This window comes from Colobus angolensis, unplaced genomic scaffold, assembly GCF_000951035.1.
Source record: "Colobus angolensis palliatus isolate OR3802 unplaced genomic scaffold, Cang.pa_1.0 Scaffold107, whole genome shotgun sequence".
Lineage (NCBI taxonomy): Eukaryota > Metazoa > Chordata > Mammalia > Primates > Cercopithecidae > Colobus > Colobus angolensis.
The window spans coordinates 3,445,798-3,462,080 of NW_012111697.1; the positions used below are offsets into that span (position 1 = coordinate 3,445,798).

General features: G+C 57.0%; 1 protein-coding gene across 1 annotated transcript; it reads right to left on the reverse strand.

The window, feature by feature from the left end:
• Window positions 1-500: 500 nt before the first annotated feature.
• Window positions 501-13,757, reverse strand: ATP4A (ATPase, H+/K+ exchanging, alpha polypeptide). The gene is made up of 22 exons (XM_011948168.1): window positions 13,723-13,757; window positions 13,489-13,632; window positions 13,313-13,372; window positions 12,458-12,661; window positions 10,552-10,665; window positions 10,094-10,346; window positions 9,554-9,822; window positions 8,753-8,951; window positions 8,337-8,446; window positions 8,122-8,256; window positions 7,692-7,884; window positions 6,951-7,126; window positions 5,709-5,845; window positions 5,473-5,623; window positions 5,199-5,367; window positions 4,955-5,109; window positions 3,728-3,851; window positions 3,117-3,262; window positions 1,761-1,894; window positions 1,327-1,428; window positions 1,151-1,242; window positions 501-951 (listed from the first exon to the last, which is right to left on the reverse strand). The coding sequence occupies exons 1-22, from the start codon at window positions 13,732-13,734 to the stop codon at window positions 923-925; spliced, it is 3,108 nt and encodes a 1,035-aa protein (XP_011803558.1). The 5' UTR covers window positions 13,735-13,757; the 3' UTR covers window positions 501-922.
• Between the last annotated feature and the right edge of the window lie 2,526 nt (window positions 13,758-16,283).

The following is a 16,283-nucleotide window of genomic DNA, read 5'->3' on the forward strand; positions in this document are numbered from 1 at the left end:
GAGAAAGCTACATAAGAAAGAGGAAGAGAAGTGAACAGAGGGGCTGGGAAAGGAGCAGCAGAGGTGGGAGGTGGGGGGATGGGGTTAACCTTTCAGGTGAGGGGTGTGAGGAGGGCACCTCCAGGAGTTGTTCAGGAACTGGCCATTTCTGGGACAGAGGAGTAAGCAGGTAGGCTCAGAGAGGAGACACCGGTGGGGGGTGGGGGATGCTTGATGTGGAAATGACTTGGGCCCCCTTGTGTCTGGGAGCCCCCAGGAGGGAGAAGGGTGCTAAGAACAGAGAAAGCCCAGAGGTGATGGGGGGTGCCTGTGGTCATGGCCCAGCTTGCCTTTAGATGCCATGACCCTGGGCAAAGAAATAGGAATCATTTCCCCAAGGCAGGTTTATTGAGCACCTACTATGTGCCAGGCTGTGTCCTAGGCACTGAAGGTATAGGTGTAGGACTGTGGAAGATCACAAGTACTAATGAGAGACGCTGAGGACAGTGCCTGGCACTGGATACAGCACAGTCAGCGTGAGCTGGTTTTATTACCATCGCCCAGGACACAAGCATGTCTTTAACGAAGGGCCCCCGGGCAGCCCTCCTGCCTGGACTGGAGTCCTGAGGACAGAAACACCCTCCAGGAGCGGCCAGCTGTACTCCCTGTCAGAGCCCCACCGCCACCGCAGGTGGGGGCTTTCCCAAGGCCAGCTCAGAGGACTGCCCAGGTGCTGCTGCTCCGGGAGGTGCAAACTTGGGGATGGGGGAGGGGAGTGGGCAGGTCCCTCCAAATGTGGGCACGGCGTGGGCTGTAGAAGCAGATACTGGTGGGGCTGGGACTCTTGGTTGCTCAGATGACTTGGTGGCTGTCCAGAGGCTCCCACGAGCCCCGCCCCCACCTGCTGTGGCAGTTGCAGGGATGCTCGAAGGCTGCTGTCCCTCTAATAGTAGAGTTCCTGGTCCCACCAGCCTGGGAGAGAGAGGGAGAAAGGAGACTCAGTGCTGGGGGTGCCACTTAGGCAGGGCCAGGGGCTGAGAGGTCAGAGATTGGTGCTGGTTGCTATGGAGGGTCAAGGGCTTGGAGGCCAAGTGTTGAGGATCAAAGGTGGGTGCAGCTGCTCGAAAACGTTTCAGTCCCCCACCCCCAGGCCCTCAGTCTCCACACTCACTCCCTGGGCAACAGCGAACTCCAAGCTTCCGGATCTCATCATAGACGAAGATGAGGATGCCGTAGGGCAGGGGGACCAGCCACCACTGGAACCTGAAGGCACATGGCAAGGTGAAGGCCATCCCAGGCCTGTGCCCCACAGCCCCCTCCCTCTCCTGGCCCCTCACAGCCTCTCACCGAATGGGCATGAAGTTGAAGATGTTGGGCATGCCGGGGCAGTAGCACAGGAAGCAGCCGATGCAGACCTGGAACACGATGGCGATCACCAGGATCTTATTCCTGGGGGTGGGCAGGATGGGACAAGCCATTAGGAATTGGGGACGTGATGCAAATCAGGATACTGTGCGTCAAAGTAGGTCAGATGTCAGCAGCAGCAGGAAGGTATTCTACAGACTGAACACCGGAGTGGCCTGGGCCTCTCAGCGCCACCCCTTTAGTGAAATGAGGGGGCCGTGGCGGGGAGCTGTTGGTCAGTTAGAAAAGTTTTTTGGCATGTCAGCATCTGGCACCGGCACCCGCTAGCATTTGCCGGCTGTGCTAAACCACAGTCAGGATCTGATGGGAGTTGGGACCAGGGGTTGGAGGGCAGGAATGGGGCCCGCCAGGGACACCTGAAGAAGCCTTGCTGGAAGGCGGAGAGGCGGCGCGTCTTGCGGATGAGGACGTCGGCGATCTGGCACACCTCGATGCTGATGAAGAACACGGTATAGCAGGTGTACTGTTGGTACAGGCGCTGCCCGAATGTCTGCAGGCCAGGGGCAAACGGAAACAGCCTGAGTCCAGCCTGAGTCCCGGCGGAGAGCCTCTGCAGCCCACCGGGCATAGGGTCCCAGGGCCGTGAACCCCTAAATGCTCTCTCTGCCTTGCATCAGAGGGTGGGAGGTGGGGGGAAGGTGAGAGGCAGAGTCTGTCAGGTGTGCAGGACCCCAAACTGGGGCTCAGAAACCTCAGCCTAGCAGAGCTTGGATGACAGTGCCCGGGAAAACAGTAGGCTGGGCCGACCGCTTTCATAGTGGAAGAGGGGAGGCACCCAAAAGAAAGGGCCTCGGAAAGGGGAATTGAAATTCTCAGATGGGATTTGCAAAGTCCAGTGACTCCAGGGGCCAGGCGGATGGCAAAAATAGGTGAGGCAGGCACTGCGGGCCTTTGGGGAACAGAGGGCACGTGCCCCATTTAAAGGGGGCAGTCACTATGCAGCCCATATCTTCAACACAGCTACTTCTTTTTTTTTTTTTTTTTTCCTGAGATGGAGTCTCACTCTATCACCCAGGCTGGAGTGCACTGGTGCGATCTTAGCTCACTGCAACCTCCAAATCCCAGGTTCAGGAGGTTCTCCTGCCTTAGCCTCCCAAGTAGCTGGAATTACAAGCATGCGCCACCATGCCTGGCAACACAGCTCCTTCTAATACCAGCTAACTGTGGGGATCCCCGACTGCTCCAGGTACCGAGTGTTGCATGCGCATTAGCTCATTTAATCCTCTGGGTAACCCTAGGAGGTAGATCAGTGGTGCTGGAACTTGAACATGCATGAGAATCCCAGCAAGGGCTTCCAGAGGGCTGGGATAGAGCCTGAGAATTTGTGTTTCAAACAAGTTCCCAGGTGATGCTGATGCTGCTGGTCTGGGAACAAACTGAAAACCACTGAGGTAGACTTTGGTATTCTCTCCACTTTGCAGGTGAAAAAACAGGCACAGCAAGGCAAAGCAACCTGCCCAGGGTTACACAGCTTGTGAGGAGCAGTACCAGACCATGAGTCCAAGCAGTCTGGCTTCAGTGTCTATCTTAACCATGACAGAAAATGTTTAAGGGAAATATCCTCGTCCGTATGGAACTGGCAGGGAGTCTGGGTGTCCGGGATGCTCTGGCTGAACTCAGTCACATGTGGAGGAACAAGTGGGCTGCACATAAGGCAAGTGGCCCTGGGAAGGAGGGAGCCCAGGGATGGGAGGGGGTGGGGCAAGGCTCACCCACTCCTGGCCGTAGCTGTCCTGCAGATCTTGTAGGTGGTGGTCCTCCCACTGCGCCCGCAGCCCCACGCACAGCAGTGGGAACCAGCCCTCCTGGGCCATGGCCGTGAAGTAGTCAGTGAAGCCAGCAAAGGACTGAATGGCACCTGGAGAGAGGCAAGGGGACACAGAGATGGACACAGAGGCAGGGACATGGGAAGAGAGGGACATGGAGAGACAGGGACACAGATACACAAAGGTCAAGGACATACAGAGACGGACACGGGAAGAGAGACAAGGACATGAAGAGACAGGGACACAGATACACAAAGAAGGTCAAGGACACAGAGACAGAGACGCAGAAACAGAAAGAGAGACAGAAGCAGGGACAGAGAGAAAAAGACACATCCAGGACCCAAAAAGGCAGAAATAGGCAATGACTCAGAGACAGGGTCATGGAGAGCAAGGGCAGAGACAGAGCAGGGACACAGTGGAACCAGAGAGATCATCACAGAGAGGGACACGGAGGACAATGGAGACCCAGGACCAAATGCAGACACCGAGGTCCAGAAGCAGCCAGAGCCCAAGGCAGAGCCCCCCACCTCCAGGCTCCCTGGCCCACGGGCACCCACCAATCTGGAAGTAGGAGTAGGCAGCCAGAGGCTCATTGACCAATCTGTCGCGCTTTGGGTTGCGTGGACGCAGGTGCATGATGTCGCTCTCGGCTTTTTCATACGCCAGGGACACAGACGGGAACTGGCCAGGAGTGGAAGGAACTGGGACTGAGGGTTTGGCTGGGCCCCTGTCCCTTCCACTCCAGGTCCCCCTTCCCCCACTTGTGGGCAGGAACAGGACTGAGGTTAGCAGGCAGGACCTGCAGGGACAGCACAGCCACACCAGCCTGGACAGCCTGGGCCCCACTGGCCCCTGGGTGTTGGCATCCTGGTGTCCATCTTCATAAGAACATCTGCTTTTATCTTCTCCCTCTGTCTCCCTCTCTCTCTCTTTCTGTTCCTCACTCTGTTCTGTTTCTCTGTCCCTGTCTCCGGTGTAATTCTCTTGTGACTGTATCTCTGCTTTTGTGTGTTTCTGCGTTACTCCCTATCTCTGTGTATCTTCAGTCTCTTGGTGTCACCATGCCCCCTTATCTGCTTATGCCTAGAGTGGCAGCAGAGCATACTGACCACGACCATAGGCTGTGGGACCTGTGACTGCCCAGACTCAAGGCACAGCCAGGCCACTTATTTGCCCAGTGACCTAGGACAAGCCACTCTACCTGTCTATGCCTCGATGAGCTCATCAGTAAAGTAGGGGTGATAGTAACAAAACTCATCTCATAGCGTGGTTATGAGTACAATATTAAGGAAATGATTGTGTGTCTGGCCCAGAAAAAGCACTATGTAAATGTTACCGAATAAATACCTATCCACCCAGCCATACCTCTGTCTGCATTCATGACTGTATCTGTGGCTCTTTTCCGTCTGTCTGCCATGGGGTCTGTCTGAGGGCGTTTATTTGTCCATGTCTGTTTAGGGGCACGTGTCTGTGATTCAGGTTTGGCTAGATACCTGTTCTGTTTCCATCTCTGTCTGAGTATCTGTATCTGAGTCCCCGTGTGTGCATGTCGGCCTGGGCCTACCTGAGTGTCCGCCTGTGTGTGCATGGCTGTAGGTCTGTCCATTTAGGTCTGTCCACCTGCCTGCCACCCGTGTGTCCTGCACTGGCTGTCATTGCACACACAGGTCTTGTCTGTCACTCTGTGCCCAAGAGTGTCTGTGGTGGTCTCTGTCCCTCCTGTCCATCTGTGGGCAGGTGTCTCTGGGCACCCTGTGGATGGGTACCCTGGGCTATGGACTCACAATGTCAGTGCAGAGTTCGATGAAGAGGATGGTGATGCACCCGAGGGGCAGGGGCACACTGACGGTGATGTAGATGAGGTAGGGCGTCAGCTCTGGGATGTTCTTGGTCAATGTGTAGGCAATAGACTTCTTCAGGTTGTCAAAGATCAGTCGACCTGTGGCATCGGGCAGGCACCTCAGCCTCCTCACAGCCCTCTCCCTCCTGTGCCCACACCGCCTACCCCCTCCCTGGCCTGGCCCGGACCCTGCTCCACGCCTGTCACAATGGAAGCGAAGTTGTCATCCAGCAGGATCATGTCAGCTGCATTTTTGGCAGCATCCGAGCCAGCGATGCCCATGGCTACTCCGATGTCTGCCTTCTTCAGAGCTGGGGAGTCATTCACACCATCCCCTGTGACGGCCACAATCGCACCCTGCAGGTAGTGGGTGCAGGCGGGTGGGCGGGTGGTCAGTGAGAGGCCGGCCCAGGACCAGCCCCGCCCCTCTGCCCACCTGCCGCCCTCATTAGCAGGGCTCACCAGCCGCTGGCAGCTCTCCACGATCACCAGCTTCTGCTGGGGGCTGGTGCGCGCAAACACCATCTCAGGGTGGGTGCGCAGGGCTTCGACCAGCTCCGATGGGTCCATGTCCTTCAGCTGCATGCCATTGATCACACAGGCACGGGCGTCCCTGGGGAGGTGATGGGAAGACCTCACTGGGACCTTAGTCTGTGCCAGATGTGGGGAGAACCCCGGGAGGTCTGGGGGGGACTTACTTGTGATTAACCTGGTCCACGGGCACACGGAGGCGGGCAGCGATGTCCTCCACTGTCTCGCTGCCTTCCGAGATGATGCCCACACTGGCTGCAATGGCCTTAGCGGTGATAGGGTGGTCACCCGTCACCATGATCACCTGTAGGTGGAACCAGCGGATCCCTGACCCCTTCAGATCAGCCCAATCCCCCTGTCCTCCCTGGGAGACATCTGCTGATACACGTGTTCATTTACTTGACCAAAAGTGACCACCTGCTACATGTCTGGGATATAGCAGAGACAAAAGAGACAAAAATCCCCATCCTTGAGGAGCTAACATTCTAGTGGGGGTGACAGAAAATAAAGAAATGAATTATATAGAATGTTACAAGGTGGGAAAAACATACTAAGCTTGGTGGAGAAAATGGTGACTCGATTTTAAGTGTACCTAGGGAAGGGCTTATTGAGAAGGTGACATCTGAGCAGAGACCTGTAAGAGGGAGAGAGTTGGCCACGTGGAAAGCTGGGGGAAGAGTGCTCCTGGCAGAGGGAACAGCAGGTGCAAAGGCCCTGAGGTGAGGACAGGCCCAAACTGTCGGAGGAACAGCAGGGAGGACAGCATAACCGCAGAGGAGTGAACAAGGAAAGAGGGCCAAGGAATGAGCTTAGAAAGGTAACAAGGCCCTGATCTAACAGGGCCTTAGAGACATGGGAGGGGCTTGGGCACTGCCTGCCTGGCCTTGGCTTTCTCACCCTTGTTTTGCGTTTGGGGAACCACTCCTCTCCCCTAGACCATCGGTTGCAGTGAGGTCCCTGGCTAAGACTGGGCAAGAAAGCCGAGACCTGGCCAATCAAGGTCTTCCATCCCCCAGCCACAGTGACTGGCTCAGGGATGAATGAGTGACCCAATCTGGTGCTACTGAAAAAGAGGCACTCTCTTTTTGTGGGGTGGCTAAACAGGTGGGAGTTAAGTTCGAGCTGCTTGAGCAGGGGTGTGTGTGTCCCCAAGTGGAGGGAGTGCTTGCAAATAAAGCCAGCAGAGAGAAGAGCAGAGCTGAGACATGGAGAAAGGAAAATTCCTAATGACACTGAGCTCCTGGATCCAGCTATACCTGAAGCTTAATTCCCCAGAATTTTTCAGTATCATAAACCAATGCATTTTTGCTCAAGCCAGTTTCAGGTGGGTTTGTCATGGGGTTCTTCAACCCAAATCCCGCTGCCATCTTCTGTCCTCACCCCACTTGTTCCTCCCCACAGTGGCATACCCGGATGCCTGCCGTGCGACACTTGAGCACAGCATCAGGGACAGTGGCCCGGGGTGGGTCAATCATGGATACAAGTCCCGCAAAGCAGAGGCCGCTAGATGGAAAGTTCATGTCCTCCACGTCGAAGGCATAGCCGGGCGGGTAGTCCTTCTCATTCAGGTAGAGCTGGCAAAAGCCTGGCCGGAAACAGGGAAGTCAGAGAGGAGCCCTGGGCAGACCCTTCTTTAGCAGGGCCAGGAAATGAGTAAAATAACCAGGCCCCTTGCACCAAACACCTATGGATGCCTGACCCTGTGCTGACCCCTTCAGTCACATTATCTGAATCTACCCTCACGACCACCCTGTGAGGCCCATTCTCATCTTACAGATGAGGAAACTGAGGCTCAGAGAGGGGACATTTCTTGCCAGAGGTCACACAGCAAGTAAAAGGCCCAGAATTGGACCACAGATCTGTTTTCTAGGGTAGAGGCAGGGAAGTTTAAGGCGTTAGGACAAAAATTGGGAGAGGTCAGAGGTCAGGATAAGGATGAAAAGTCCAGGTGAGGACTGGGGTCAAGGTAGAAAGTGAGGACAGACAGGGGTCAGGACTGGTACAAGGAAAGTCAAGGGTGAGGCTGTGACAGGACAGATGAGCCAGCAGCCAGGGATGAGGACGGTCAGGGCTGGGCCTGGAGGGTTGGGCAGGGTCTGTGCTAGCTCCTCCTCCCACCTAGAGTCTCCTCCCCTGCCCAGGGATCTCACCGAGCACGCGTTCGCCCAGGCCTCCGAGGCTGAGGTAGGCGGTCTGGAAGGCCTCGCGCCACTGCTCGTCCAGCGGCAGTTCCTGGCCCTTGATAAGGATGGAGCTGCAGCGCTCCAGCACGCGCTCGGGGGCGCCCTTCATCACCAGCAAGTGTCGCGGGTCCCGCGGGTCCTCCAGCGTATGGATGGACAGCTGTGGGCGGGGAGGGGCGGGGGAACAGGGCGGGCCTGAGGAGAGCGGCGGGGCCGAGAGCTCGGTGCGGGGCCTGAGAGCTGCGGGGAAGGGTGAAGGTGGAAGATGGGGGCTTGTGTAGAGAGGTCCTTGGTAGAAGGTGAGCGTTAAGGCGCGGCTAGGCGCAGGATGTGAGTGTGGCCTGGGGCTGGGCCCGAGGCGGGCGGGACCAGGCCGTGGGCGGGGCCGGCTGCGCACCTGGAACTTGTTGGTGGAGTTGAAGGGGATCTCGCAGACTTTTGGGAAGCGGTCGCGGTAGCCCATGGCGTTGCCCAGCGTCAGCTCCGAGAACTTGAGCAGCGCCGTCTCCGACGCGTCTCCGATCACGATGCGCTGGAAGCGGGGGCCGGTGTCAGGGGCGAAGCCGGCTACACTTGCCTCCCGGGATTCCCTGGAGGCCCCTTGGCTCTCACCTTGGGCACGGGCACTGCATCCTGGCCGGACTTGAAGGCAGCGCGGTTGCACAGGGTGAGCACCCGGCACAGCGCCCGCCACGTCTCCGAGGACTGGTCAAACGTCTGCCCTGCAGACCAGGTGTCCAGGCTGGGTCCCGCATGGCGGCTCTCCCGGACCAGAACAGAGCCCCCTCCTCCTAGGCTCATGTCGCGGGCCCCCTCCCCAGACCTCGGTGGGACTGGGTTCCACCCAACCCTCAGGGACCCAACCCCAGGATGACCCTTCCCTCTAGACCCAGTAGCGAGTCTCCTTTGAGACCTGGAGCCGAGCCGCCCTGCCTTCGCACAAAGCCCTCCCTACCTCCCTAGCCCCCTTCAGGTCTCCACCATCCACCAGATCCTGCCCTGGCGCCTGTGCCCTCCCTGCCCCACACCTGACTGGTCTTCTGTGGTGTCAGCTGTGTGGATGTGGTTGTCAAACCACAGATGCGAGACAGTCATGCGGTTCTGAGTGAGAGTCCCTGTCTTGTCTGAGCAGATCACTGAGGTGGAGCCCAATGTCTCCACCGCCTCCAGGTTCTTGACCACGCAGTTCTTACTGGCCAGGCGCTTGGCTGTCAGGGACAGGCAGACCTGGGGAACGGGTGAGCACGGCAGGCTGGGGATCCACCCTTGCTTCCAGTCCTCTTCCCCGCCTCACAGAACTTGGAAGGCTTTACCCCAGCTGCGGGGCTGCATGTGCAACGTGCTTCTGCAAAAACCAGCTGTTTGTTTCTTGGCCCCAGCTTTTGCTGAGCCTGTGCTTTGTTTGGGACTCCTTCCCCAGTCTGCCCAGATACAGTAGCCAGGCCTCTCTCTGAGCTGTCCCAGCCTAGGTTCTGAAAATTCTCTTCACACAATCAAAATGAGAAGAGGAACCTTCCCCGCACCTTCCCGGGGGCTGGTCTGGGGCTGGGTGCTGACTGTGGAAGGCCCTGTGACATGCTGGCTGCCTGCACAGGACCTCAGCCTCTTCCAGTTAAGGACCTGGCCTCATCGTCTCTGTGCCCTCAATGTGTGGCAGGCTGGCATCGGGACACACTTGCTGAATGAGTGGATGATGGGAAGGTGGGAGAGTGTATGGGAGCTGAGTGAACAGATGGACAGGCAGGGAGGTGATGGGGGGAGTGTGGAGGAAAGAACAGATGGTTGGGTAGGCCCCTCAGCTCCCTGCATTCCCACCTGCCCCCACTCACTGTGACAGTGGCCAGCAGCCCCTCAGGCACATAGGCCACCACGATGGCCATGAAGAAGACCATGGCCCGCAGGAAGGTGTAGCCAATGCACATGGCCACGATAAAAAACGTGGCACCGAAGAGAATGGCCAGGCCCGCGATGATGTCCACAAAATGCTCGATCTCGATAGCGATGGGCGTCTTCTCATTTTCCACCCCCGACGCCAGCGACGCGATGCGCCCAATGATGGTGCGGTCGCCTGTGTTCACCACCAGGCCCTGCGCGGTGCCTGCAGGGGGGCCAAGGAGTGACTCAGGAATAGGGGGCAGCAGTGGGGTGTGCACTGCCGTGTGAGCTGACAGACAGTCAGTCACCGCCAGTGGAAGATGTGACCTGGGGAGAAGGGAGCGACAGTGGGAGACAGAGAAGCACTGTGCCCCGGGGAGGTGGCAGTCATGCAGGGGAGAGACAGGGAGGCAGAAGCCCCCTGTCCTAGAAGGTAGCAGGAGAGGGACCGGTGGAGGCAGCAGTTACTGGGCAGGCAGGCCCAGTAGACAGACCCTCAAGGCACATGGTGGAGAAGAAGGCGATGTTGCGGGTCTCCAGGGGGCTCTCGTGCGTGCACTCGGGTGATCGGGTCTGCGGCTCGGACTCCCCGGTCAGTGAGGAGTTGTCCACCTTGCAGCCCTGGGCCGCCAGGATGCGGATGTCAGCGGGCACTCTGTCCCCGCCTTTCATCTCCACCAGGTCGCCCACCACCAGCTGGTCGGCATTGATCTGGAACTTGTCTCCATCGCGAATGACAGTGGCTTGCTGCGGGGCAGGGACGCCAAAGTTGAGGTGGACTTCGAGGGGGTGGGAGCTGCTGCACGTCGGGAGGTAGAGGATGGAGAGAACTGGGACCCATGGGGAAAGATGGAAGCCACGGATGAGGGGCAGGTTGGGCCTGATGGGAGGAGGCTACCCGAGCAGTCTGGAGTCTCTGGGATCTGGAGTGGCTGGGTGCTGGGGAACCCACCTGTGGCACAAGGTTCTTAAAGCTGGCGATGATGTTGGTGCTCTTGAATTCCTGGTAGTAGCCAAAGCAGCCAGTGACGACAACCACAGCAATGAGAGCGATTGCCAGGTACAGCTGGGGACAGGGACAGGGCTGGAGTTATTCAGAGGGGCTGGAAGCTGCCTACCTGAGGCCACCCACCTGCTCCCTGGTGCCCTGGTGTTCTTGGTTTTCCCCATGCTTTTCCCCACCTACTAGGAAGCTCATGCACCATTCCCTGTAGCCTTTAGCCCCCTTCCCACGTCCCTCATACCCCACACTCGGCCTGCCCTGTCTTCTTAGTGTCTTGTGTTCCTGTGTATATTTCATATCCTCTGGCCCTGAATCCTCAGTCTTCCGTGTCCCCATATCTGTGACTTGTGCCCCAAATCACTGTGTGCCTTGGTCTGACACGTTCCTTTCTCCTGTGTCCCCAAGCCTTGCATTCCCCATGTCCACTGTCCCATGTCTCCTCCTGTCCCCATGGCCTGTATTCCCCATGTCTCCAGTTTCACATCCTGGGTTTTCCATAATCTGCTGCCATCTTTGTGTTCCCAGGGCCCCCTTGTCCCTGCGTCCTCACATCCCCATCCCTGCATGTGCTGCGGACCTTGTACGTCATGGTTTGTGTCCTCCGTGGCCACGGCCCCCGTGTTCCAGCTCCCCAGTCACTGTGTCCCGTGTCTCCCATGTCTGCGTATCTCCAAGTTCCCATCCTGTGTCCCACGACCATGACTTTTCGAGCCTCTCTCTGATGTCACATGTCCCTGAGTCCCCATGTCCCTTGCCCTGATCTCTGCCATATGTCCAATGTCCCTTGCCCTGCACCTCCATTTCCTCTCTGTCTCTGTGCTTCTATGTCTCATGTTTTGTGTCTCTCCATGTGCTGTGTCCTGCGGCTTGTATCCCTGCCGTGGTGTCCCAGGTCTGAGTCCCAGGGTCTCCTGTTCCCCATGCCCCAGTCTGTCCTGTGTCTGCACTGCGTGTCCTCTGCTTCCAAGTCCCATCTCTTTTTTTTTTTTAAGTTGTAGTCTCACTCTGTCACCCAGGCTGGAGTGGCAGTGGCACGGTCTTGGCTCACTGCATCCTCCACCTCCCGGGTTCAAATGATTCTCCAAGGCCGGGAGCGGTGGCTCAAGCCTATAATCCCAGCACTTTGGGAGGCTGAGACAGGCGGATCACGAGGTCAGGAGATCGAGACCATCCTGGCTAACACGGTGAAACCCCGTCTTTGCTAAAAAATACAAAAATCTAGCCAGGTGAGGTGGCGAGCACCTGTAGTCCCAGCTACTTGGGAGGCTGAGGCAGGAGAATGGTGGGAACCCAGGAGGCGGAGTTTGCAGTGAGCTGAGATCTGGCCACTGCACTCCAGCCTGGGTGACAGAGCAAGACTCCGTCTCAAAAAAAAAAAAAAACAAATGATTCTCCTGCCTGAGCCTCCCGAGTAAGTGGGATTACAGGTGCCCGCCACCATGCCAGGCTAATTTTTGTAATTTTAGTAGAGACAGAGTTTTGCCATGTTGGCCAGGCTGGTCTCGAACTCCTGACCTCAGGTGATCTGTCTGCCTCAGCCTCCCAAAGTGCTGGGATTGCAGGCGTGAACCATGCGTCCGGCCTCCAAGTCCCATCTCTTACGTATTGCATTGCCATACTCTTTATGCCCCCACCTATGTCCCCATACCCGAGACTCACCCCAGTGTCCCTGTGTCCTTGGGTCTGCCTCATCCATATCCCAATGTCCTCCACCCGCCGTGACCCCTGTCTTGAGACTGCCTTTCATGTTCCTCTTTCCGCATCCTCCTCTGCCCCTCTTGTCCCAAGGCCCATTCTCAGTGTACTCCATTCCCAGGTCCCCATGTCCCAAGCCTGCCCCCGCAACATGACTCACATTGTCGTCGGTGGTGAGGTCCCCCTCACTGGCCTGAATGGCAAAGGCGATGAGGCAGATGGCGGCAGCCACCCACATGAGGCACTGCAGGCCCCCAGCCAGCTGCCTCGCGAACTTGACATACTCTGGGGTGCCCCGTGGTGGCCGCAGCGCGTTGGGCCCGTCCCGCAGCAGCAGCTCAGCAGCCAGGCTCGCAGACAGGCCCTGGGACAGAGGGGTAGGGCGAGGCGGTGCTGGGGGCTTTCCTCCACATGCACACCCTGAAGGAAGCTCCCTGCCTCGGTTTCACTTCCCCAGCTCGGTCTGTCCTGCTCCTTCTCATCTTTTTGTCTCTTGGTTCCTGCCCCCACCCCGTCTCTCCCTCCCTCCTTCATCTTTCCCTTTGTCTGTCTCTCCTCACTCACCTTTCTGTGTGTCTCTCTCCTGCTGCTCTCTCTGTATTTGTCTCTGCCTTTTCTATGTTGCTCTCTCTTTTCATCTACTCCTCTCTCCATCTCTGTGTCTAACCCTTTCTCTCTAATGCTTTCTCTCTTCTCTCCCTCTCCCTCTCTCCATCTCTCTCCCTGTCTCTTTCCTTCTCTCCCTCTCTCCCTCCTTCTCCCTTCTCCATCTCCTTCCCTCTCTCCTTCCCTCCCTCCCTCCTTCCCTCTCTCCCTCTCTCCATATCTTCCTCTCTCCATCTCTCCCTTTCCCTCTCCCTCTCTCTCTCCCTCCCTCTCTCCATCTCTCCATATCTTCCTGTATTCATCTCTCCCTTTCCCTCTCTCTCTCCCTCTCTCCATCTCCCTCCTTCCATCTCCCTCTCGCTCCCTCTCTCCCCCTCCCCTCTCTGTACCCTCCCAGTCTCCAGCTCACCTTGGTGGCACTGGTCTGGTATTTCTGTTCCAGCTCCGCCACTGACAGCTGGTGGTCATTCTGTGTGGTGGGGTGGGGCAGGATGCTTGTTCTGGGCTCTCCTGGCCCCCTCCCTGCCCACTTGTGTGGTTACCAGCCCACCCTCCAGCTCGCGGCCCTCCCCAGCCAGAGCTCACAATCTCCATCTCCTTCTTCATGTTCTCCAGCTTCTCCTTCCTCTTGCCACCCCCGCCGCCCGCCTTCTTCTTCTTGCTCATCTTGGCAGCCATGTCCCCACCAGGGCCAGGACCCAGCTCCACTGAGTAGAGCTCGTAGTTCTCCTGGGGATGGATGGGATGGAGGGAGGGAGGCCTCAGATTCCACTGCAACCCCTGTCCCCACCACACCCCGGACCCCTGGGCCCCACTCACGGCCTTCCCCATGGTGCCCGGTGCCTGTGCTCCCACCCGACAGAGCCTGGGCCTGGACCAGTCCTGATATACCCGGGGAGGGCAGGGGGTGGAGCAGAACCGCCCGACCACAGCTGATTACAGGGCTCCTTGGGGCGACCTCTAGGCCTGGGTGCCTCAGGCATTCCCTCCTGGGCTGCTCCCCCCCGCCCAGATCCCCCCATGTCAACCTGCCCTGAGATCAGGGAGCCCCTGGGAACAACCCCAGCAACAAGAAGAACAAAGATAAGGTTTGCTCCTATGGGCATTGTGCTGAGGGCTTCCATGTGCTAACTTATTTAACCTTCCAATAACCCTTTGAGGGGACAAGACCCCTTACAGATGGGGAAACTGAGGCATGGAGGGGTTAAGTCACTCTCATATGGCTCCATCACAGGCTAGGATATAATGGAGTGAGAACCAGATCGGCTGGCTGCAGAGTGTCCTCTTTCAGTCTAAATAGCATGTGCCTGAAGAGACAAGGAAGAGGAGGGTGCTCCCACACTTTTTTGTTGTTGTTGAGATTGAGTCTCGCTCTGTCACCCAGGCTGGAGTGCAGTGGTGTGATTTCGGCTCACTGCAATGTCTGCCTCCCGGGTTCAAGCAATTCTCCTGCCTCAGCCTCCTGGGTAGCTGGGATTATAGGCGCACACCACCACACCTGGCTAATTTTTGTACTTTTAGTAGAGACAGGGTTTCACCATGTTGGCCAGGCTGGTCTCAAACTCCTGACCTCAGGTGAACCACCCACCTTAGCCTCCCAAAGTGCTGGAATTACAGGCAGAAGCCACCACACCCTGCCATGCTTACAACACTCTCTATGGTGGCTGAATGTTTACTGAACTCTGACTATTCACTGTGGGTTGGGTATGCTCTGTGTGTCACTGGAATGGTTTCCTTAGCATCTAACAGCAGCCCTGTAAAGCGATGTTCTCTTAGCCCCTACCAGGGACTTTGCAGAAGATTTCAACATCTAAGAATTAGGGACAGGGTTCCAGCCCAGGCTTGACCCCAGAGCCTGGCTCTTGTATGGCACCACCAATGGAAAAACCCGAACTTCACCATAGCAGCACCATACACATGCCATGTTCTGCACGTGTGACCTCACAGGTCTTTGCAAAAAAACCCTGTGCAGGCGGCACTATCATTCCTGTTGTGCAGAGGGGGAAACTGAGGCTCAGAGGGACTCACATATCCAGCTAGAGCCTTTACAGCTCTCAGCCATTCCCTGTCCCTACCCCAGATGGGGAAACACATCCATGGGGAAAGGATGTGTCCGAGGGTCTTGGCTTGAGCTTGGTGTTTGGTGACAGATGCCAGGAAGCCTGGGGACTCCCTCCTCATCCCTCAGGTAGGGACCTCCATGGGCAGTAGTGAGGGACTAGGCCAGTGGAATGGTGGGGACCTTGGTATGTTATGGGGTGGGCATGTCTCCAGGAGCAGGTGAGAGTGCACCTGATAAGATAACTGCGCTTGCAATGTCCTTCTCCGCTGGGGCAGGTCACCTGGGAAACTCAAAGCTGCTGGGCAGCCGGAGCTCCTCCCCATACCCACATGGCTGGTCATCCCCAGCCTGCTAGAAGAAACCTCCAAAGAGGAGGTGGCATGGGGCCGCACACTGTCTTTGCAGTGAATCTACCCGCTCACTGGGCGCCCGTCAGCTCTGAGCCGTGTTAGACAGCTTGTGTCACCCCTGTGCTTACAACCCTCCAAAGCCTTCCCTTCCCACTCAGAATGAACTCTGCACTCCTTCCTGCAAGGTCTGGCCCTGGTCACCTGTCCTGCCTCCATCACTACTAGGTTTCCAGGGGCACTGGCCTCTCTGCTGCACTTTGCACAGACCAAGGTCGTTCCTGCATCAGGACCTTGGCACTTACAGCTCCTTCTGCCTGGGCCCCCTTCCTTAGATGTCTGCACTGGCTTTCTCACCTCCTTGAGGTCTCAGCTCAAATGTCACCTCTTCAGAGAGTCCACTCTGTAATACTGCACACCACTGTGTTCTGTTCCTTTACCCCACTGTATCCACACCGCTTACTCCAACCCGACACTGTGTCTCCTTTTTATTTGTTTGGTGTTCATTAGAAGGAGGACTGGGCCAGGCACCGTGGCTCACATCTGTAATCCTAGCACTCTGGAAGGCCGAGGCGGATGGATCACCTGAGGTCAGGCGTTTGAGACCAGCCTGGCCAACATGGTGAAACCCTGTCTCTACTAAAAATACAAAAATTAGCTGAGCATGGTGGTGCACACCTGTAATCCCAGCTACTTGGGGGGGCCGAGGCAGGAGAATCACTTGAACCTGGGAGGTGGAAGTTGCAGTGAGCCAAGATCGTGCCACTGCACTCCAGCCTGGGTGACAGAGTGAGACTGTCTCAAAAAAAAAAAGATAAAAATAGATAATAGATGTTAGACAAATAGATGGATACATAAATGATAGATGATTGATAGATAGAATTGTTTTTTTTGAGACAGTCTTTCTCTATCGCCCAGGCTGTAGTGCAGTGGCATGATTTCGGCTCACTGCAACCTCTGTCTCTTGGATT

Coding starts and splice junctions, on each gene's coding strand:
- ATP4A (XM_011948168.1), bottom strand. Junction 13,373..13,488: donor TGAAGAAGGAGATGGAGATT/GTGAGCTCTGGC, acceptor CCCACCACACAG/AATGACCACCAGCTGTCAGT. Junction 3,263..3,727: donor CTACTCCTACTTCCAGATTG/GTGGGTGCCCGT, acceptor GCCTCTCTCCAG/GTGCCATTCAGTCCTTTGCT.